Source organism: Cuculus canorus, chromosome 2, assembly GCF_017976375.1.
Source record: "Cuculus canorus isolate bCucCan1 chromosome 2, bCucCan1.pri, whole genome shotgun sequence".
NCBI lineage: Eukaryota > Metazoa > Chordata > Aves > Cuculiformes > Cuculidae > Cuculus > Cuculus canorus.
Window position 1 is genome coordinate 143222071 of NC_071402.1, and position 22771 is coordinate 143244841.

At 40.1% G+C, this 22771-nt stretch overlaps 1 protein-coding gene across 3 annotated transcripts; it reads right to left on the reverse strand.

Moving 5' to 3' along the window:
- Positions 1-114: 114 nt before the first annotated feature.
- Positions 115-22560, reverse strand: MASTL (microtubule associated serine/threonine kinase like). Of its 3 annotated transcripts, none has more exons than XM_054057634.1 (13): positions 22329-22560; positions 20374-20511; positions 18845-18984; positions 16719-16807; positions 16024-16130; positions 15560-15692; positions 14812-14984; positions 12500-13744; positions 10519-10657; positions 9053-9067; positions 7399-7512; positions 7207-7308; positions 669-4638 (listed from the first exon to the last, which is right to left on the reverse strand). In XM_054057634.1, the coding sequence occupies exons 1-13, from the start codon at positions 22518-22520 to the stop codon at positions 4481-4483; spliced, it is 2745 nt and encodes a 914-aa protein (XP_053913609.1). In that variant the 5' UTR covers positions 22521-22560; the 3' UTR covers positions 669-4480. The 3 variants fall into 3 exon arrangements, with proteins under 3 accessions (XP_009567626.2, XP_053913609.1, XP_053913608.1); XM_054057633.1 differs by having other exon boundaries at positions 12500-13747; XM_009569331.2 differs by lacking the exon at positions 9053-9067 and having other exon boundaries at positions 115-4638; positions 12500-13747.
- Positions 22561-22771: the final 211 nt, after the last annotated feature.

The following is a 22771-nucleotide window of genomic DNA, read 5'->3' on the forward strand; positions in this document are numbered from 1 at the left end:
TTTTTTTTTTTTTATGGAGTATTTATTTAACTGAGAATTACAGCCCTGTGAAATTTACTTGATTAAAGCATGCTTTACACTTCATTTTAAAATAAATTAATATAGAAGTTGTCTATATCTCTGGAAAAGGGAAATGCACTATATTTAGATTTGGCAGAAATCTAAGATGTTCATTTGCTATAAAAGTTTCCATCATAACAGATGTAACAGCCAGTGTGTAAGATCTGAATCTTGAGCTATTTCACCATATTATTGATGGGCTTTCATTCTCCTCCTGGGCTGCACATTACAAACAATTTTTGAGGAAAGTTATTTTTTTGGCCTTCCCAAAAATCTTTCATAGTTTGGAAGATGCTTTTCATACAAGCTGTACTGTATAGAAATATAATCACAGAATTTCATGTTTAAAATTTCTCTGGTAAAACAGTCTTGTTTTTAGTTAAGTGCAGATATTTTAGCAGTTACTTTTCCCATCTTCTGATTTTCTTATTGTAAACCGGAATTAAAAGATGAAATGATGGGAGCCTTTTTGTAGCCTGCTGTAAGAGGTCAGGCGCCCTCATCTGCCAAAGATGAGTTTTGGCATAAGATTTACTGAAAACTCCACTTTGAACCTTTTAAAGCGTACACTGGAAGTTCTGCTGCGACCTAAAGCCATTGTTCCTGTAGCTTCAAGTTCCTGAGATAAGATGATGGAGATGCTCACGCAGGGAGGCTGCACGAACTTAGCTTGAAGGTCATTTAAAAAACCCTCCTGAAGCAGCCTTGGCTCCTGCCAGGCCAAGTGCATCCTCTGCAGCTCTAGCCCTGTTCCATGTCGGTGTCTGGCTTGTAGAGGCAGCCTGGACAGTCCCAAGGTACCTAACTTACCACAGAAATAAATGTAGGCACGTGCCATCCTTGTTATTTATTCATAAGTCAATAAATCACTCCCTCAACATTTTCTATTTTATCTTGAACTTCCTTACTGTTTAATATATGCTGTACAGCAGCTTTTGGCTTTGATAAAGGCACCAAGAAATAAGTAACTTGAAGAAAGTGGCCTAAGCAGATCATTAGAGCTCCAAACTGGGATAGGATGTTCCAGCTGGTGTTTGCCTCAGCAGGAGCTGGCAGGCAGAACCGGTCTGTGGAACACGGGAAACATCCAGACCCAGCTCAAAACAGCACTTCTGAAGCAAATGTCCGGCTAGTTCACTGCAGTGAATCATCTAAAGAGCATAGGTTTGCTCGGTGTGAAAGCAGATGGAAGATGTTCCCCCTCCTAATCCATGTTCAGCTGAGGGAAACAGAGCAGAGCCCGCTCTAAGCGTGTGGGGCGGCTGTTCTCTCCTCAAGGCCCTGTGCCCACTCCTGCATTGGTCCTGTGACAGTGCAGTAAGTGCTGGGGGAGATGGAGCCAGCAGTGGTTACCACAGAGGTTACAGACCAGCTGTGAGATGCCAGGCCATGGAGTACAGCCATATCTTGTAAAAAAGACTGCAAGAGGATGGGGTGTTGGCAAGTCATGACTCAAAGCACATACCCACACCTGTGTTAGAAAGTACAAGGCATTTTCCTGCTTGTAATCACTCTTTGATGGGGCAGGGGGGAGCAATCAGGATTTCTTTGTGTGAAAACCCACCTCCCAGCCTCCTACCTGTAGAAGAAAAGGCAGAAGCGGCAAGAAAGGGACTGCACTATTTTATTTAAACAAAAGTGGGCAAAGTAAGTTTTTTGAGAACACACTAGAGAGGAAAAGAATGCATTTTACTGTAAGAGTAACCATCAGTGAGCCTGATCGTGCAGAATCTGGGACCTGTACTCACTCAAGAACACATGGCAGCATTTCAGTGTCTGGGCCTCCAAGCACAGAGCAGCGCTCCGGGGAGCTGAACAGCAAATTCTGCGTCGCAGGGGCTGTCCAAGACAGCTCTTGGTGTAAGAACTGCAGCACTTGCTGATCTCTGCAGCTTTTAGCACAGTTCTGCCCAACTAATAACAGCTAATCAACTGTCTTCCAAGATAACCTGGAAGCTACAGAATTTGTATGTAGGTTATGAATGCAAAGAGTTTAGGCATTTGAGAACCACCAGGTAACGGCTGGAGTACTTGCCAAGCAGAATTCCACAGCTTCTGAGGACCAAAAGCTTTTGCCCCCTTACACAAATATTTGTAGCTGCTGACTGATGAGAAGAAACTTTTCTCTCTCTTTCACCAATTACATTATGGCTTTTTGTACTTTTCAGTGTAGCGTTTCAAGTCAGGCAATAAGTGGGGCAAAACCAACCAGATTAAGAGTTGGCAAGGAACTCCATGTTGAAGAATAAAGCTAGGATTCACTTTAACAACAAAAACCCCACAACCATAAACTCCCACAAACAAACAAAACTGCACCACAAACCCTAACAACCAATATGTGCAATTCAAATCATGTTTGTGGTGATCAGGATAAATAAATGCTAGATATCGAGAGAAGGGAGCATTGCAAGTCTTCAGTGGTAAGGGTGGACAAGACACTTATTTGACCCTTGCATGACTTCAAGGGGTGAGAGTTTTTCTTTAGGCCATACCCCTGTGACTCATTTTTTCCATCTTGAAGGGAATGTATTAATATACTGCAAAAAACAGGAACAGGCTGTAACCTGCGCTGAGGACACAGCTGTTGTGGTGTTCGGTTCACATTTCCTACACATTTTTAGAGGTTTTTTCCTCAGCCTGAAACTGAGATTTGTTCTTGTAACAGTACTTTTCTTAAACCAGATTACTATAAATGGCAGAATAAATTGCATAAATTACTAGTGATGACTTGAGGTATTCCTTCTCCCCAGTTTATATATTCTAAGTATACTCGGGAAAGGCTGAAGAACTTCTCATCACATTCAGAGAATGCTGTCTATGGATCTTGCTTCAGTAATGCATTACATTCCTGTTCATTTGCACCTTTTTCAGATAACATTCATTGCAGTAAGATTCAACAGTTTGGAAGTCTTCTGAAACTGAGGTCACTAGCAGAGTTAGTGACAGGCAACTCCTCCAGGTGATGTTTCCCTGTGTTTAAGTTATTTCACCTAGAGCTGGGATTTGCCATTCTGAACTGTTAAGAATTCACTCTCTTTTGGTCCTTCTAGAATCTTCCTTTTCTCTCCACCATTCCCATTACTTTTCCTGCTGCCTGAGGGGACAGCAGGAAGCCCAGCAGGCACTGCTCAGAATTCCATCAGTAAATCTTGTTGTCCTGGAAGCAGGGCAACAAAGGGACAACTCACTGCCCCTGCAAGAAGGGTCAATTCATGAGACTTGAAAGCCACTTGGCGAATATGTCTAGCAAAATGCTTGGCTGCTGGCACCACCATTAAGAACAACTGGGCTTTACCTAGCAAACACAAACCTGAAAAATAAAAATCTTCATTAAGTCAGCTGAGAAAGAGACCTGTGCAAGAGAAATATTGAAGATAATCAAGAATCACCTACAAACCAACCTCTAAAACCTAGCAGGTGCAAGTCGTGTTGCATTTGAAAACAGACTTAAATATGCTTCCCCCAATTAGGATTTATAATACGAAATAGGTTTTACTGGAACTTAAGTTACAAGTGTAAGATCTAGTTACAAGTTTACAGAAAAAGTCTGCTATTATGCAATGCATTATAGTGTTTAATACAGAGCAGCTTCAGTAACACTTCACTTGTTGGCTAACACTCGGGTGATCCATCTGCCACAAGGGAGCAAGCGTACTCTGCATTTTCTATTTAAAACAAGTAATTTCTAAAATACGCTGTTCAGTCCATCTTCCTACAGTGTCAGCGGTTACACTGCACCAATTAAAACAGACTTGCCCCAAGTATTCTTTCCCTACACCATTTCTCTAGGAAAGCATATTAACCAGTAGAACCACCCTCAGTCTCACATGCCAGGTCTGGCTGACTGAAAGCTGAACAACACTGTCTCTTTTAATCCTTCTTGGGAGAAGATAAACAGCAGTAACACGCTTCAACGCTGCATTAAAATTTTGATTTTCCACTTCAAACATACATCAGCTTTGTACAGTGTATGTGCATTCAGACTGGTCCGAAAGGATTACTCCCAAACTATGACAGTGAACCACAAACAGGTAAATTAAAATGAGATACAAGTAGTATGCCTTCATGTCCTTTCCGTATTATGTTCAACTGGTAAATAAGTTACAGCTTCTAACTGGCGTTACTCATTACTATTAAAAAAAAGCCACATCATTGCCAAGTGTTATTAACTCCAAGAAATACAGTGCTCTGGCCTCTTGGTAAGGTGCAGTAAGTGAGATAAAAAGTAGCATGAAGGCACTTGATACCAGCCAAGCTTCACACAATAGTTTCACTTTAGAATAAAGGATACAATAATAAAAACAGACTGATAACTTAAAACACTCTAAATTTGCCAAGGAAACTTGGTTAAGACCAAGCTAGTGTTATAGGACAGCCTGTAAGTGTCCAAGACCATGGGGACAGTTCACTTATCTTCATGCTACAAGCTAAATCCAGACACAGTCAGGTGCTGAGCATTATTTCTAGCTTCAAAGTAAGAGGTATCAGTTTCATCATCCGGCTGAGGTATAAACGGCATAGTTTGATTCTGTAGATTATCCCAGTCCACACCATGAAAGAGCAGGTGATGTTTCAGTTCTGAAACAGAAGTTCATACAGACATTATAGACTGCCTTTCATCCCAGCCCCACAGTCACGTCGTTCCCTTGAAGCACAGCTGCCAGAAGGTTTGCTCTATTTCACTGCTTGGCAAATTCACAACAGCACAAATTCCAATTGGGTTTTGATTCGCCCCAGCCTCAGTGGGATTTAGATACCATCACACCAAGGAACCATCTTCACCCAGCTGTAGAACCCATCCTGCACAGCACACATTGTGGATCAGAGGTGTGCTGGAGGCATTTCTCATGCCAGGGTGCCACAGAAGTTTTAAGCATCACTTCAAAACCTATTTCTGATTTTGCCAAAGCTCTGTGCTGAGTAGACACAAGGGAGTCACCATCAGCCCTCCCCACTCCAGCCTACTTGCCTCTTCCTGGCTCTGTAAGCCGTTCTCCCTGCTTTCTATTGTCTCCCTTGGCCTACCCACAAGACACAGAAGTCTGAACACCCTAATGACCAAGCTGCCACAGACCATCAAGATTCCTCTTTCCCAGCCCAAAGGTAGGCTAACTAATGATTCAAGGAGAACTCCCTTGCCCTGTCCACTCTGACCAGAAGGTGACTTCCTAGCACACAGGATCTGATGCATCTTTTACATAACCTAGAAACATCACTCCCTGATGAAAAGGTCTTTGCTACTTTGGTCCAATCCAAGAGCATCTTTTCAGCTCGGTGGGATAAAAACATGGGTTTATCTTACCTGTGCCACAAAAATCGAAAGTAAATAGAAAAATAAGACAGATAAAAGTCACATTTAGAAGGAGGTAGAAGTTCTACCAAGACAAACACCCACTACAAACTTTAATATCACAGGCTTTTAGCCGATAGAATAAGACATGAATACCTGCTCATTAGTTCTACATTTCCTGATCAAATAATATAACGCAGAATTAAAGTTTATTTTAGACAAAAGGTAATAAATCAGAGGGCTCTTCTAACTCCTTCTAATAACTCCAACAACTACATGTGCCGCAGGACACCGCACAGATCCACTATCCCAGAACTGTAGGTAAGTTCTGCTCTTAAGAAAGTTCTCGTGTACGAAAAGCTGTCTTCAGCTGAAGGGGTGAGCAGACTTCACTGTCTCTTCCAAAGCAGCATTAACATGTGCCACAGCTGCCAGTCAGCTCCTGCCCACATCTCTGAGAGGGGGTAGGAAAACAAACCCAAATTGTGGATACCAGTGTTCTCTGCCAGATGCTGGCTTCTCTGATGGAAAGGCTGAACTGCTAGTATCACAGCACTAGGACATGAGATAACCAGGATTTCTCAGTAAGTTAAACTTCACACTGGGGAAAGAGAGGCAGAGCATGTGTGTAGGGAAGGGGGCAGATGGTGATGGACAGTGGCGGAAACTCATTTACAATGAGGAAAACTGAATGGTTGCTACTCATCCAGCTTCGCTTCAGAGGCCTATGAATTGCATAATCACATACAGTTAAAGGACCTGATTAAGAATGAATTTCCAAGAGCTTCCGATTAGAAGAAACATTTATGTCAGCTGGTTTAAATTTCTATGCATGACAGGCAATTAGATTTCACCCTAATATGCAGGAATAAAGACAGTAAGTTGTGTTTAACTAAAACACCTTCAAATTAAGACAGTAGATGTTTTTTTAGGAGACATTAAAGAGCCACAGAACTCCCTGTTGACATGATTTTAATCTATAACCATGTGCCGCTTCTAATTTGATTTGGCCTGGTTTCAGCTTCTAGCTTTCAGTCTCTTTATGAGTAAGCATTTCCATAATCATTTCTTTCTCTAGTGATTTCTTCAGGAGTTTTCCTGTAAGAGTTCTCCCCCTTTTTCCAAAACATCTCACTCTAAACTTCCTTCATGTTATCTTTTTTTTTTTTTTATAAAATCAGTCACTGTTACAACAGCAAATGTCTAAGTCCTTCTAAAAGGTAAAAAATTACATAGCCTTTGTATAGTATGTATTGTCTAACCCCGTGTTCCCCTATACACTCAGTAAAGACAGGCTGATTCCTAAGAAAAAGTCCTTTTGAATTAACTTTGGGAGACAAGCTTTTCTCCCAAACTACGGGCTTTTAATCAAGGTTCCTAAAATCAGTTCAATAAAAACAAATCCCTGTTCCCAAGTTACACAAGAGTGGACTTTGGTACCTCACTGGCAGATAGGAATGGTTGGACTCGATGATCTAAGAGGTCTGTTCCAACCTAGTGATTCTATGATACTCAGATGTGAAACACTAAACATCCATAGCAAAACAAAGCTCAATAAAAAATGTCCCACCCACTCAAATTTCATCATTCAAAGCAGCAAAAAGAAATACCAGAAAATACCACAGTTCAGGCACCATGGAACCTAAACAGATAAAGTTTTAGTGTTCTGTTTTGAGGTAAAGCAGAATTCATTTATTAGCTCTTCAGCTAAGCTTCAAGGGACTGGGATTGCAAGTGCTAATCAGACCAGGCCAGGGCCAAACCACAACAACTAGTCTGAGGTTGCAGGAGAAGGACATCACCACTTTGAATTTTTTAATTAGTTGCAAAGAACACAAGAGAATTTTGATACTAACCCTTCAGTCCAGCTCTTTTAGTACTGTCAATTGTCAGCAGAATATCTATTGCATTTTGGGCATTATCAGACAGCTTTTCTTCACCCTCGGGCCAGGGAATATCTACAGAGAAAGATGCAGATGAGTTGGTAACTCAAACCACAAAACAAATGTTGGAAACACGTGCTTTCCCCAATTACTGAAACAGATTACCTCTTTTCAAAATATTTTGGAAGACCTGTGCTGGTGTTTCATCATTAAAAGGTGGAATTCCAGTTAGAAATTCAAACAGACAAACGCCAAGGGCCCACCAGTCTACAGCAGAACCTGGTAAGAGAAATCTAGGTCATTACACTAACACAAAAGTTTAGTGATATTTGCAAAGATTTGAAGATTAGCAAGGGCAGAAATTGAAGAGAGTTTAAATCTGGCAAAATTTCTTAGAAATTAAGGAATAGAGAAGTAACTTATATTTTTATCTTCTGAATGATTGTTATGTACACTAAAGGGCTTTTTAAAGCCAGTCTGCTCCTTAATTCATTATAGCTAATACCAGGGTTTACTAATAAAAGCTAGGGGGCTCGTAAGAACCATCTAATTGTCAACTCCCATCACAGAGAATCTAGGAACTGGCTTCTCCAAGAGATTGTTTCGTGATAAGAAACAGTTGTCTTTAACGAGAGACTGGATGAACACCCAGTGTGATAACCCATACCTTTCTTCATTCTTTGAGAAGACCACAAGAATTCATACTATTGCACAGAACTGTAGTTTGTCTAAATCTATGTTAAACTATTGAAGACAGCTCGCAGAGATAAGCCAGCATGCAGGAAGCTGGAATTACTTTCTATTACACTGAAGCCGATGAGGGCAATGTGTAGTTACTAGTCTCCTTTGTTATTAATTAATCTTATTCTTTCATGTTCCAGGTTTTTTTCTGCCAAACCCACCTCATTAACCCACTTAAAAACAAGCAGGCAAAGCAGTCCCAGACACCACTCACTGCACGCATTCTAAGCATTCTGCATCTTTAAGCCAAGCCCATTCCACTGTATAAAGAATAAATGCCACACTTGCAGCAAAAAATATTTAAAAGAGAGTAAGCGTAATTTTTCTTGGTGGTTTTAGCATGGAAAAAGTAAGATACCTCCAACTTAAGAAAATAAATGATTTGAGCCATTTCAAAGTATTGACCAAGTTCAGAAACGCTGAAAACTGAAATCCACAACTTGTAATCTAATACAATTTTAGCAACTTTTACCAGCAGGAATGCGCCACCAAGCTCAGACTATCAAAGCAGTGACATCAGGTCCACTGTTAGAGGTGTGTGGACATTCAGCTAAAACAGTCCCAGCTTCAGTCAAAGTCTAATAAGATCACAACTCTGAACAATGTAGTAACACAAGCTTCAGCGGCAACTTTTTCCACCCAAAGTTTAACCAAAGATTAGATTAACTCCTACCATATCCCTGCCTAAATCATGTCTTTGAAGCAAGAAACAAATACCAGGTCTTAAGCATCTGAGCCTTCTTCACTCACAGAAAATAATACAGACCGATCACAGAGAAAAGGCAATGAGAAGAAGTGTCTCTGGTTTATTTCCCATTACACAGCACCTTTAAGAATGCTGACTTTACTGGTGAAGTATAGTGCTTACACGTGTGATTTCTGATAGCCTAGTGATAGCAATACTGATGTTTCCTGACTCTTTAGTGGAAGCATCACACATTAGGGGGAGTGCATACTGGACATATCTCTCTGTACAGAAACATTGTTCAACCAAGCAATTTTCTTTGAAATTGTGATCTAGTTGTACTTTGACTGTTCACAGAGCACTCCATTTCTGCATAGCATATAGTGAACTCACCAGAGATCAGAGTCCCTGCATATAAAAAGACAATGAGGCAAGAACATTACAATTATTGCAAAAATCACTAACAAATACATACATCAAATATCAAGTATGATTCTCTGAAGGCATAGGAATGTAGATGTTTTTCTTAAGATAATAACTCAATAATAAACCTGGCAGTGTTAAATCTAAGTTAGAAACAGAAATAAAATAGTGTCATAACATGACTATAGTTTAGAATTAGAACTACATTTACAAGAAAGTTTACAACACCAGAAACACCTAATGAGGCAAAGTTTTTGAGTTCCAAGGACAGAAAACCCTGGCTACACTGAAGGCAGTGGGAAATCTGACGTTTCCCAACATAAAACCCAGACTCTCTGCCAGTTATCACTGAAGTCCTGAAAACAACTCAATAATTGCATGGAAGCCACCTTGCAACCAAGTTACACATTGTCTCAGTAGCACTTGATTACATTTCCATAATATTATCCAGTTTAATGCCTGCCAAATAACCAAGGTTCCTAAATGGAAGTGCAAACCAACAACTGCATATGCTTAGTAATTTTAGTTTTTAGTTAAATTGTTAAATCTCCCCATGCAGTTTTAGTTAATGTATATTAGCTGCATACAGCAGAATTTTACTGTTCTACAGACCAGTAATCACTATTTCTCAATGAAGTTCTCAATTTTCCTAAGACTATCAGCTCTATCAAATAAAAGCATACTTTTCAAATGGAAATAAAATGCAATTATAAATACAACAAATGTATCAGACCTACACTGCAATTATTTTTCGTTAATGGTTCTTGCAAGTTACCAAGAAAATACTTCAGACTTCCTGTTGATTCCACTGGAGGTCAGGATTTGGGCCAAAGGAATTCATGCACTTCAAAGTTATGCTATTTTATTTTCTTATAGTATTTGGCAAAAAAATACTCAATGGCTACTACTGTCCGCTTATGTGGAAGTTCCCAACAGCAATATTAAGGGTTTCACAAGGTGACTCAGAATAACTGATTTTAATACAACTTTATAAACTCGTCTGGATGCACATAACACTTCAATATCAACACACACGTGATACAGTCTAAGAATAATTGGTGGCTTAATCCTTTCACACTAAATTTCACTGAGTTCACCACCTTTCAAGAATCTTTAAGGACAATCAGAAACCACAACTTCATCATCCTAAGCCACACACAAGTCTAAGGCTGCCCTGAGCACAGCTTCCAAACCATTAGATTGGCAGCCGGCAAGAATATCTTAAGACAGTCAAAACCTCCAGTTGTGTGAAAAAAGTAAATGGACAGAGCAGCTGAAGTTAATCCAGCCATCCATACTGGCAAAAGCTAAGCACTAGGAATTTTTAAAGAACTCACTACTTCATTACTGGAAGGGTTTAGAGCTCTAAAGACACTTAGAAATGTAAACATATGACTTCTCAGGCATTTACAAACTCCATGGTTTGTTTGCCTTACCGTGCGGCTTTGCCAAAAGCAGTTCAGGTGCCAGGTAGTCTGGGGTCCCTAGGATGCGTTCACCTTCCACTGGGGCAGCTCCTCTTCTTACACTCTTTGGAGTCCTATATGGTGTGCCAGCATCTCCCTGACGAGGTGTCTTAAAAGGTGCAACAAAGATTTCAGACATCAAACAAAATCAACGGAAACTCCCATCTCCCGGTTTAGTAATGGGTGTTACAGTTGATACTTAAGTTCAAGTCAAGAACATGCCACAAAACATACATTCCCTGAAAAACTGTGTGAAATGTCCTCCCACATCTTTATCTCCACCATCTTGAAGCATAAGAAGTTGATACGTACCCTTTAAGACACTTTTCCCCGAGTTCTTCTTCCTCCAGAGTCAAATTCACAAGTAATGTCTCAAGAAAAAAAACAAAACCAACCAACCTCAACTAATCTTAAAGTCCTCTTCCAAATTAAAATCTGAGGATAACCTACTAAATGGAAGATCAAAATAGCTTTCAATTTTAGCACTGCATTCTTAATCTTAGCCAATGAAAAGCAAGCATATATATCAAATACCTGTAAAATAAAAAAGGAGGATCCTGACTTTTCTCACATGTTGCAAACCAGTAGATTAAGTTCTGCTCAAGCTAGACTTAGCAAATGTTTACACAAACCTTGTGAAAATAATTTGGGACACTATTTGAAGATAAAACACACAGACTTGCAAAGAGGTCAATAAATTCTTATAGCAAATAAGACTGATTGCAATGTAGGATTTCCTGTTATGACCTGGAGATTCTACTAAATTATCTTGCAGAGGCTTTCATTCTTTATTTTTCAATATAACCCTAATTCCCATTTATCTTGTATAATTTTATTTCGAACTTCCTCTTTGAAGTAGCAGAGATCAATTCATTATCACTATACGATAAAGGCTATGAAATCCACTATTAAAATAGAAAACAGGTAATCAAGTTGCAATGATGTGAAGAATCACAAACATCTATGAAAAAGGCATCCTCCAGATTAACTTACAAAACCATATAATGCTACCAGTAATTTATTTCACAGGAGATGAAACACATACTACTCTGACTACGTTTCAGCTGAATGCAGACTAAATTTCACAGTAAATTAAAATTTTATGCAGATGAAACAGAAGCTCACAATTCAGACAGACATCAGAAAAAGACTTTCCCCAAAATAACATTTTAAATGTTATACCAAACCATTCAACACACTCCCAGCTCTGTCAGAACACTTTAAATCCTGCAACTAGAATATAGGTAACTGGATGAAGATCTTGCAAAATTATGCCAAATGGAACAGGAAACACTGATTGAAAAGTATATTCTTACTTCACGAAGGCTCTAACTTACTTCAGGACAATAAGATTTTTACTTTCTATCAGAAGGATTAAAAAGGTCAAAGCAAACACTTTATAACCTGCAAGTAGCTATTACTGTTTAAATCATCCTTTGTAACAGGCTTGTAATTGGTACCTGACAGGACATCATACACCATCACCTTTACCAGGATAAAAATAAAAGAGAATGGGCACAATAGCAATTACAGCAGCTGAACGGCATTTGCAGACCATCTTGGGAGTGATGCAGAATGGAAAAAAAATAGACTTCCCACTACATTAGGAAACCTGCAGTTACTCACAGGAAGTACCACACTGTACTCACTAAAAGTAGGGTGAGACAAAGCAGTATAGGCTTTCTTTACCAATTCACCAAGAGCAAAGCATTTCTCAAGAGACATGGACAGACACTGCACATTGAGCTAGAAGCAAACCAGTGGACATGCTGTTATTGCTAAGCACCTACAGATATTATTTTGGCCACACAAGGGCAATAAGTGAGAGCCTGACAAAAGGTCACCTTGACAGGCTACCTCAATTTTGAGAAAATTAGAGTTTAACAATTGAAACAATTTGAGACCGCTAATGTCTAATGCTTGCAGAGTTCCTACATGTCTCCTTACATACCTGATAGGCCCTATAGGGTCTTCCTTTCTGTAACGGAGTAATAGCAGTTGGGTAAGAGCCACTACAAGCAGGTGAAACATCCATTATATCTAAGGAGGCCATGCTACATGGCTCAGATATGTTGGATACGTTAATAGAACTACTATAGCTTCGAAAAACAACAGCATTTTTTTTAAAAAGATTCAGTGTTTCCATCATCTTTTCTGAAGGAGAAGATACCACATCAAGGTAATTTTCTTTCATGTGTTTTTGTTCATTATGCTTTTCGTGATGTAACTGCTTACAGTCCTGGACAGTACGTGCTTCTTCTCCATTTTGCGAGGTACCTTGAGACTCTGGTGATGTTATTAGAATGCCTTCTGTTTTCGGTTCCTCAAAGGAGAGGTCTTTAACACTTTTGTCCAAATCTAAAAGCTGCTTTTCTAAATGGCTTTCTGTAACAGACATTTCAGGAAATGATAAGTCAGAATCTGCACTGAGGATTCCTAAAGGTTTTTCATCGTCAGTGCCTAAAAAACTTGAGTTCATGTACTCCTTTTTATCATCCTTTTCATAGTCTGCATCCAGATCACGCATAAGATTCTTGGCTATAATCGGAGTAAGTGATTTTTCTACTGTTTGCTGGTTACCAATAAAACTCTGAACTTCTTTTGTGCTCTTGCAGGTGTCACGTAGACACTCATCATCACAAAGCATTAAGGACTGAATTTCTGTTGTCAAACCAGTCCTTTTGCTTGCTGGAAATTCTGAGATCTGACAGCCGCGTTTATATTCTGCGTTGGTTTTTTTAACATAGTTAAATTCCTGACAGGGACTGGTGTCAACTAATTCAAAGCTTCTTTTTACACCTGGCTTTTCAAAAATTTCTTCCTCTTTGATAGGCTTGACAGGCTCCTTCTGCCTTGAAGGCGACTGTTGTTGATTGGAAGTTTCTGCCGTTTCATTAATCATCTCTCTTTTATTTATGAAGAGTTTTTCTTCCCAAATCTTATTTTCAGAAAGACATTTCCTGGCTATGCCTTTCACATCCAGTGCAGTCACAGGAGTATCCATTATATAAGAACGTTCACCTCCCAACTTCTGCCTGCTGCCAGAATCATTGCTGCTGATGGGAGAAACGGCAGACTCCAGTTCTTTTTTCTTTAAAATTTCAATACCTTTGCCGTTCAGTAATTCTACATGTGAATGGAGAGCTGACCCACTGTTACTTGGTTTGCCTGTTGCAGAACGTAGTTCATCTTCACTCTGCTGCAAATGAGCATATTAAGTTCTGAGTATCAAGAAAAATAGGATTACAGCATTACAGAAATGTGTCCTTTAAAATACCTTATTTCAGCTTCCATAAGGAACTGCAAATTGGCAAGCACTACTTATTCTTTATAACCACTAGTAGTGACAAACGTGACCTAATACATTCAAAAAAATTAGAACTAAATCGGGATAATTTGATTTTTTAAAAACCTAAAATAAACTTGCTAAAACACAATAGAACATGCAGTATTTTTAAATGTCTAAGGATGATGAAATACAGCGATTAAAGTTGTGTTTGTGATTTTATGTCAAGAAGTTAAACTACAGAAGTTCTCAGTTTCCAAGAAACCCCAAACCAAAGAACCCCATTATGCTACCCTGTGGCATATTACACTTCAGAGATAACAAAAGAAACATTTGATATGACTGCTATTTTGGTAAGGGACATACAATAGCAGCATTTTCATTTAAATCTGAATTTGTACAGAATGTCATTAACAGTTTTAAATAGGAGAAAGTATTTTGTATCAGCTACAATTACTGGTGTTAGGTTAGTTGGTACAAAACCCTTCCTTTATATAAAAACTGAAAAAGTTTAAGGTTTAACAGTTAGCAGAAGTTTGACTTTTTTTTTAATTGTTTTTCCTCAAATTCTGCCTTTTAAAGAAATTGTTCTGTCTGCATGCTGAGCTAATAAAGCCATAAGGACAAGGTTGGCTTCCAAAGAGCCAGTGCTCCCAGCACTGCCCACCTTGTGAAGAATAGGGCTAAACCAGTTCTGTCCAGTAGAAACCTTCTATTTCACACCTTTGATGAAGGCTAAACAGCACTTCCTTTTCCTGTTATGTCACACAGAAATACTATTTGTTTGAAGAAAAAAAAAAATACTAGTTTCATCCCAAACCCCAGTTCAGCAAGGATTACAACCTCTGTTCCTTCTCCTGTAAGGAGGCTTCTCTACACTTGAAATAACTGGAGGAAGCTAAGTAGCGATCGACAACAGTGCACATACATATACAAGCTAATTTGCATTTATAGTGGAAAGATGAAACAGCTCTGACCTCTACATCTTTCTCACACCTGGGACTGCTGCAGCATTCCGATTCCATGCTGGATAGGTACGTGTGTGACTGACTAGTGGCACTGGAGTTAGCAAACCTTTTTGTTGACTGAAGCAGAGTAGGAGTTAAACTTCTCACTGGCATCACAGGAGTTAATGGAGAAGTGTCAAGATCTTGCAAGGGGAAAAAGCCATTGAGACATTGATATAAATAGGCAGCTTATATTAACCAAATTCACACCATGTCAAGCTTTCACAAAGGAAGTTACGGAAGGCTATACATAACATCATAATTTGTCTTGTCATCTTTCCTGCACAGTCAGTTTTTGAAGTAGGAACTTGCCAAGAACTGAAAAGTAATATGAACATTAGCACCATAATAGCTTTCTGTCTCATTTCAGGTTAGAAATGAGAAAGCCACAGGATAAGACAATGTAAATAAAAGCACCCATTGCTATAATGAAACATTATCAATGGAAGTATGCCAAGAACTGACATCATTTCTGTAAAATCTTAAGGGATCATTTATAATTCAGTGGTTGTGTGTCTGACAGAAACACAACAAACCCCAAAAGGTGACCTAAGTAGCACAAGTGAAAACATCTCACACCTTAAATTCTGGAGGAATGTCCACCAAGACACTGGTGGAAACACATCTTTCATCAAGTGGGTCCAAGCTACTTGCATGAAATAGAAGACCACAACCTCACAGCCAGAGTATTACTCACTACAAGGCTTTGTATACTCACATGTTTTGAACATTTTAGTTGAAAGAGGAGTATTCTCCTTTTGCATCACAGGTAAGGGAGAAACCATTCCATGCAGGCTGTCAGATGATTGACTTGAATTGTGCCCTGGCATTTTCATTCCAGCAGGACTATACTATCAAGCAGGAAGAAGCATAGTTAAAAGTTAATGGTGGCTGAAAAAAAACATTCAAGATTCAGTGTAGCTTCCCACATTCTTTAATACATTTGCATGGGACCTTAATCATGGCCATTTATCATAGTTTTTGAAGCACAACCAATAGTCATCAATTTGAAATGTAGTCCAAGGTAATCACTTCAGAACTTCAAGGTACTGGAAACTAATAAGTCATTCTACCAGCTGGCAGAAGAGGCTCAAGAATAGCCTTATGACTCCTATTATTATATTTACAATACTAATTAAACTATAAAAATTAAGTTTTTCAAAGACAGTGAAAATTACTTACAAAACCTAGAGAGCTGATGAGAGACAACAATTGTCCTGGAGTACGCGAGTAGTCTTGTTTTGGCTTTCCCATTGATGGTGTAGTAAGGATATCTATCATATTTATCTCTACAAACAGAAAGAAAACAAACCATAAATCAGGTCACATTTTCCTTCTGCTATTAAATAAGCAAAATTACAGGCATTTACTCAAGTTTTATCCAGAAGTAAAAAAATCTAGTCACATACTAAAGGAGTACACAGAAGAAGCCACCAAACCCAAGTGAAGACATACCTGTCTGTTCTTATTCAACACAAGCTGTTTTTTCCTGTACCTCCATCATAAAGTTTATAAATACAAAAACTGTAAAAGTTCAAGTTCTTATCCAACACATTGTTGTGTTACATTTGGTAACTTGATACCAGCTTTAGTTTTTAGGTAGCAATTCCAGCCTATGGCCTGTAGGCTAAGATGGTAAAGCCTTCTTGCTCAAAGACTTCTTCAAAAAAAAGCTACAGACAAAATTTTCATAGGTGAAAATTTAACCTTAGATGCCATTTTGCTCACTAGAGGTAAGTAGTCTTATAGCTTGTATATATTCAACTGGACATAATAATCTGTCCCATTAGAACTTACCAATGAAAGCAGCATATTACAGAACATAGTATAATTCAGACTATTCTCTATACAACCAAAATGATACAGGCAACTCTTACCTCTGTTCAGAGTAACTCTGGATAGCCCAAAATCTGTCAACTTTATATGCCCCTGATTAGAAATGAGCATATTGTCTGGCTTCAGATCCCTGAAGGCATGAATATACTTGAAGTCAGCAAAAAAAAAACAAACCACCTGAGCAATATTAAGACAACTGATCAGAAACACTCAGTACAAAACACCGATTATAGTTCTATCTCAGCAACACCTCCCAGCCAGCAGAAGATTCCAATTTGAAGAATATACCAAAATGATTAAACATATCCAGTACTAAATATTGAACAAACATCTCAAGCTCTGTAAAAGCACCACACATGTCACAAGAGTTGCATATCTTGCATTGAAGCAGGTTTAAAAAGTATTCTTGAGGAGTACTACCACCACAACATTTACTAATGTGTAACTCCCACACATGACAGTACACATGACAAGCAAACCCCTAGTAAGCTTTCACACATGTTCTCTGCAGCACTGCTGAATGCAGCAAAGATCTCTCACTGCAGGGGGAGCAGAGTAGTCAAATGTCCCTTTTTACTACAGTTACATGCTTGCAGTATCCAGAGGGTTCCTGAACTGTCATTTAAAAGACGCAGGGATAAGGGATCGAGAAGGAAGCACTGCTGCTAATATGCCATTGTATTAGGGGAAAGCATGCAGGCAGAGGAAAGCAGCGTGTATACATCTGCTTAACATAGGGGGATGCCGTGAAGACCTGCTCGGTAGGCCACGCATGGAGGATGCAGTTCCTCACGGGCCCTAAGCCCACCTAAGGTAAAGTCCCCAGACCACAGGCAGAGTGTGTCAGGCACTGCCCATACCCCTGTCAAGACGCCCCGGGCTGAGCAGGTGGGCACTTGTCATGGGCACAGAGACACAAGTAGTGCACAGGGCGCACCAATAGCACAGGGCTCACTCTTGGGACATGCCTTAAAATAAATTCAGATAGTAGTGGTCAATGGCTTGAAGTCCAGATGGAGATCCATGACAAGTGGTATGCCTCAGGGGTCCATACTGGGAACGGAGATGTTTAGTATCTTCATCAATGATAGTGACAGTGAGATAGAGTGCACCCTGCTGAGTGGTGCAGTTGACAGAGTGGAAGGACGGGATGTCATCCAGAGGGACCTGGACAAGCTGGAGAAGTGGGACTGCGTGAATCTCATGAGGTTCAACAAGACCAAGTGCAAGGTCCTACACCTGGGTCAGGGCAATCCTTGACTTCAGTACAGGATGGGGGATGATGTGATTGGGAGCAGGTCTGCAGAGAAGAACTTGGGGGTGCTGGTCGATGAGAAGCTCGACATGAGCGGCAATATGCACTCACAGCCCAGAAGGCCCACTATATCCTGGGCTGCATCAAAAGAAGTGTGGCCACCGTGTCAAGGGAGGTGATTCTGCCCCTCTATTCCTCCACCTGGAGTATTGTGTCCACCTCTGGAATCCTCAACATAAGATGGATATGGAGCTGTTGGAACGGGTCCAGAGGAGAGTTACAAAGATGATCCGAGGGCTGGAGCACCTACTATACGAGAACAGGCTGAGAGGGTTGGGGTTGTTCAGCCAGGAGAAGAGAAGGCTCCGAGCAGATTTTACAGCAACCTTCCAATACCTGAAGGGGCTACAAGAAAGCTGGGAGGGACTGTTTACAAAGGCATATAGTAGTGATAGGGCTAAGGAGAATGGCTTTAAACTGGAGAGGAGCAGATTCAGACGAGACATAAGAAGAACTTCTCCACTGTGAGAGTGGTGAGGCACTGGAATAGGTTGCTCAGGGAAGCTGTGGCTGCCCCACCCCTGGAGGTGTTCAAGGCCAGGCTTGATGGGGCCCTGGGCAGCTTGATCTAATGGGACGTGTCCCTGCCCATGGCAGGGAGGGTGGAACTGGGTGATATTTAAGGTCCCTTCCAATGCAAACTATTCTGTGATCCTATGATACACAGACAGATTTTAAGTGTCATTACACAACATCAGTCCAATGTACACAAGCAAAACCAGCTTCCAGAAACTCTAGCAAACGAGGCACCTATTACTATGAAATGGTAATTGGTTACATGTTGGAGTGAAAAAAATAAAAAGCTAAACTACCAAGTACTTATTTGTAAAGGAAAAAAAAAGTAGGTTTTACCTGTGGATTATCCCATGCCTATGAAGATAGTCAAGAGCCAATGCTGCTTCAGAAATGTACTTAACAGCCATTTCTTCATCAAAATATCCATAAATATGGAGAAGAGATTTGACATCTCCACCAATAAGGTATTCCATCACCTGCCGTTCAAGTGTATTAGGGGAATTTAAACATTTTGAAATTTAACATTTTAAAACTCATTTCAAATTTGCAAGTAAAATATAAAATAACCTTCACCCCTAGGAAAATATAATTTCAACAAGTGGAAGCTGATACAAGCTTCCTTACACGAACTTCATTTCCCACACAATACTTTTCACCTAGATAAAATAATTAAAGCTTCAAATGACAAATGATACGAAACATTTTCTTGTAATAGACCATGTATTTACTTTATATTATTTGCCTAGCCAACTTTCTGTAGTCAGGTCTCAAATAACTACTGTATTTTTTTAATTAACTTCTAAAATACTTCTGTGCAACATAATAAAAAACAGACTGCAAAGCATTTCTGTGAAATTCAAGGCCTGAAGCCAAAGATCACCGATATTTTGATTTGTATAGAACAGGTATCTCAATCTTTTTATTTTGCAGTTGTTTAAACATAACATTCAATTCAGACATGAGCCTTGTGAAATAAGTGCAAATTCTCAGAAATGTATATAGTGAGAGCTACTGAGCATTTAAGGCATGCAAACCCACATATTAAGGCAAATGTCATATTCAAGAAAAGCCAGCATGAATTTCAGAAACTCATTCTTCAGTGACAATTATGAATTTATGGGGTTTTGGCCAAGAAACCTCACCAGTACTTAGATCCCAATACACATATATACAGCACTAGAATCTCCTTGAGAAATCCTTCACCCTGAACTCCTCTACTTCACACGGCAGTTAACAGAGAATCCAGGAGAAGACTTCGTTTACACTTAGAATGCATTGTAGGAGTGGATAGCTACCTCACCACAAAATTTGGTCAAGCTATTCACAGCATGCACTTACAGCAAACCAGACAAATCCTGCTAGACCCTTTGCAAATAGTCTTAATACATACCACCTTTAAGTGGAGGCTGTGTATAAAACTATAGCCAAGTCCTAATGTATTCCACAGTGCCCCATCTGGACCAGCACTTAGTTTTGCCACTCAATTATCCTCTTGTCATTTAGGCCAATTACCACTACAATTTTGAGCACAGGCAACAAGTAGACCAGATTTCCTTTAAGTCATTTGGATTCTGCTTGAACAGAATGGTTTCTTGTTTTGTTTCCCCAAGATTACTACATAGTCCTACATCAGATTACATATGACTAAGAACTTTCCTGTAAAAAATGCAACACAAGTGGAAAGATCTGAGAGCTACCAGGGCAAGAAAAATTACTTCAGTTGTTCAACCACTCTGAGAAAAAAAGAAAGTAAAAGTGACAAAGTGCCCATTCACTACCATAAAAATATGTTTCCAGACATGAATACAGTTCTGCAGTTCATTTTCAACGCTATCATAAAGCGCCACAGCCATTTATATACTCACTAAATAGATGTTATTAGCTGACTGAAGTGAGTAGTATAAGTGCACAATGAAAGGACTTTTGCTGAGAGCCAATGCATCCCTCTCTGCCTGGACCTGGTGAACCATGTTTTTGTTGATCATGTCCGCTTTTTTCATCACCTGAAAAACAAAATAAAATACAATAAGTTGATAAACATTCTCTCCTTTACTCAACCCAGTTACTTCAGTAACTTCATTTACCTCTAAATTTCAAACTTGCATACATACGTACTTATAAAATGGAGCCATAACTTCATATACAGATAGAATGTTATTACATAAGCTTTTTTCATTGCTCTTCTAATTCAGCCCTGAATATAAACCACATCAACAATATTTACTGCACACGCTGGAAAATGAGTGTTTAAGTTGTCTGTGAAATTAAGCTACCTTGAGTTAACCGTCCTACCAACAGCACAGAACTCAGTGACAGGAAAAACTGTTCAATGCCTACATACACAAGTGTTGACTAAGTCTTTCAGCCTCTTTAGAGGCTGAGATATATGGCCTTAGGACTGAAAACAGAGCACAGCAGTGAGCCATCCCATCTCAGTATCATCGGGCACAACACTGCAACTATTCCAGCCTCTAATTCTTAACTTTGAATGCAAGTGAATTTTTTTTGCTTAATTTAAAATTAAGGCAATTTAAAATTGAGGCAATCACGTCACACAACAAATATTTCCTTGGGAAGAGGCCACGAAGGCACGCAATTCAAAATGACAAGCTAAACTGAATTAGGCTGCAATTCCGGTACTGATTTACTTCATTCTATGTTGATGCTCACTCTAATATTAATCTTAACTAGAAGACGTGCGATAATGCAGCTGATAAGTACCTCGGCGAGCACTGCATATGCATTAGAAGTTTTCCCACCTTCAACATCTTTGGTTTGGAGAAGTATGATGGATATTAAAGCAACTTTAATATATCCATTCTCTATGCATCACAACTATAACAAGTTGGGCCAACTACTACCCCACCACTTGATAACAGAATTTAATAACGTCAAAATAGCAATACATAGGGCTTAATTTGATACCTTCTATATATGTGTTGACCCTAACTGTAAAAATATTTAGAACATGCTAAACTCAGTAGCTTGAATTATCCATTAGTCTCACTGCAACAGAGGTAAAGGATTTACACAAAAGCTTTTACGTCACAAATCTTTCAATAGATTTGTGTAAGATATTTAAGTAATGTAATTGAACCACTCTATATGCAGCACCTAAACTGTAGAAAAGTAGTTTCTACAGCTACCATCGCTATCAAAGTTATACAAAAAATATTCCAAGACACACAGAGAATTCATTCACTTTTAATAAGTGTTGATGTTAACTGTACAAATATTTAGCAACTGTTTAGTGTTGTAGCTATGAACAATAGCTTCCTAGAATCATAGAATGGTTTGGGTTGGAAGGGACCTTAAAGATCATCTACTTCCAACCCCTCTGTGATGGGCAGGGATGCGTCCCATTAGATCAGGCTGCCCAAGGCCTCATCCAACCTGCCCTTGAACACCTCCAAGGAGGAGTTCACTTCAATAGTGACAGGATTTACACAGAGGCTTTCACCTCGAAATGCTTTTAATAAAATCACGTAAATAGCTCTGATCAGCAATGTCTATTTCACATCACTGCTTCTACATCTCCTTCTCTTTACATACCGTACAGCTGGTTATAACCCTTTTAATTGCAAACATCAACTTGGCACAAACCACGAGTAGAGATTTTACTGCTGTCAAGGCCAGGTTTTCACCCCTCGCGTATCAACACGCACAAGGCAACAGCTTTTTTTAAGTGCGTACTCTCTTTTACGATTCGCTCTCTTCACACAGCTCAAGGCAGAGTTTTCGATGGCGAACCGACGCCCGAGCGGCCCCGGCAGCACGAGGGCGGAGCGCAGCGGGCGGTAAGCGCCTAGGGGCCCCTTACCTTCACGGCGTAGAGCTTCCCCGCCTTGCGGCCCAGGTACACCTTCCCGAAGGCGCCGCGGCTGATGGGTTTCACGATAGTGAACTCCTCGATGGAAGGCGGCCGGGGGACCTCGATGCGTCTCGGCCCGGCGGGAGTAGCCGCTGTGGTAGTGGCGGACGCCCCCTCCTCCGCCGGCCCTACCGTGCCCATAGCGCACCCCGGGCCCGCCGCCGCGAGCCCGTTCAAACGGCGCGCGCCCCGCCCCAAGCCGGTCCCAGCGCTGCTCTCGCGAGACTTCGGGGAGGCGCCGTCGCTGCCCCCGCCCGGCGGTGCCGCTGAAGGTGGCGCGCGGTGGGTGGCGATTTCGGCTGTGCTCGGTGCTTAGTTGACGCGACCTGCCAGGTGTGAGAGTGCTGCTCGAGCGTTTCTGACAGCCTCTCGTCACTGTGGGAGCGTTAATT

Bases quoted from the DNA above. Each gene is read 5' to 3' on its own strand.
- MASTL (XM_054057633.1), bottom strand. From the start codon at position 22,520: ATGGGCACGGTAGGGCCGGCGGAGGAGGGGGCGTCCGCCACTACCACA. The intron at 18,985-20,373 runs GTGAGTATATAA...CTTGAACGGCAG, and splicing joins CAGCTAATAACATCTATTTA to GTGATGGAATACCTTATTGG. The intron at 13,748-14,811 runs GTCAGAGCTGTT...GCTCATTTGCAG, and splicing joins GGTGTGAGAAAGATGTAGAG to CAGAGTGAAGATGAACTACG.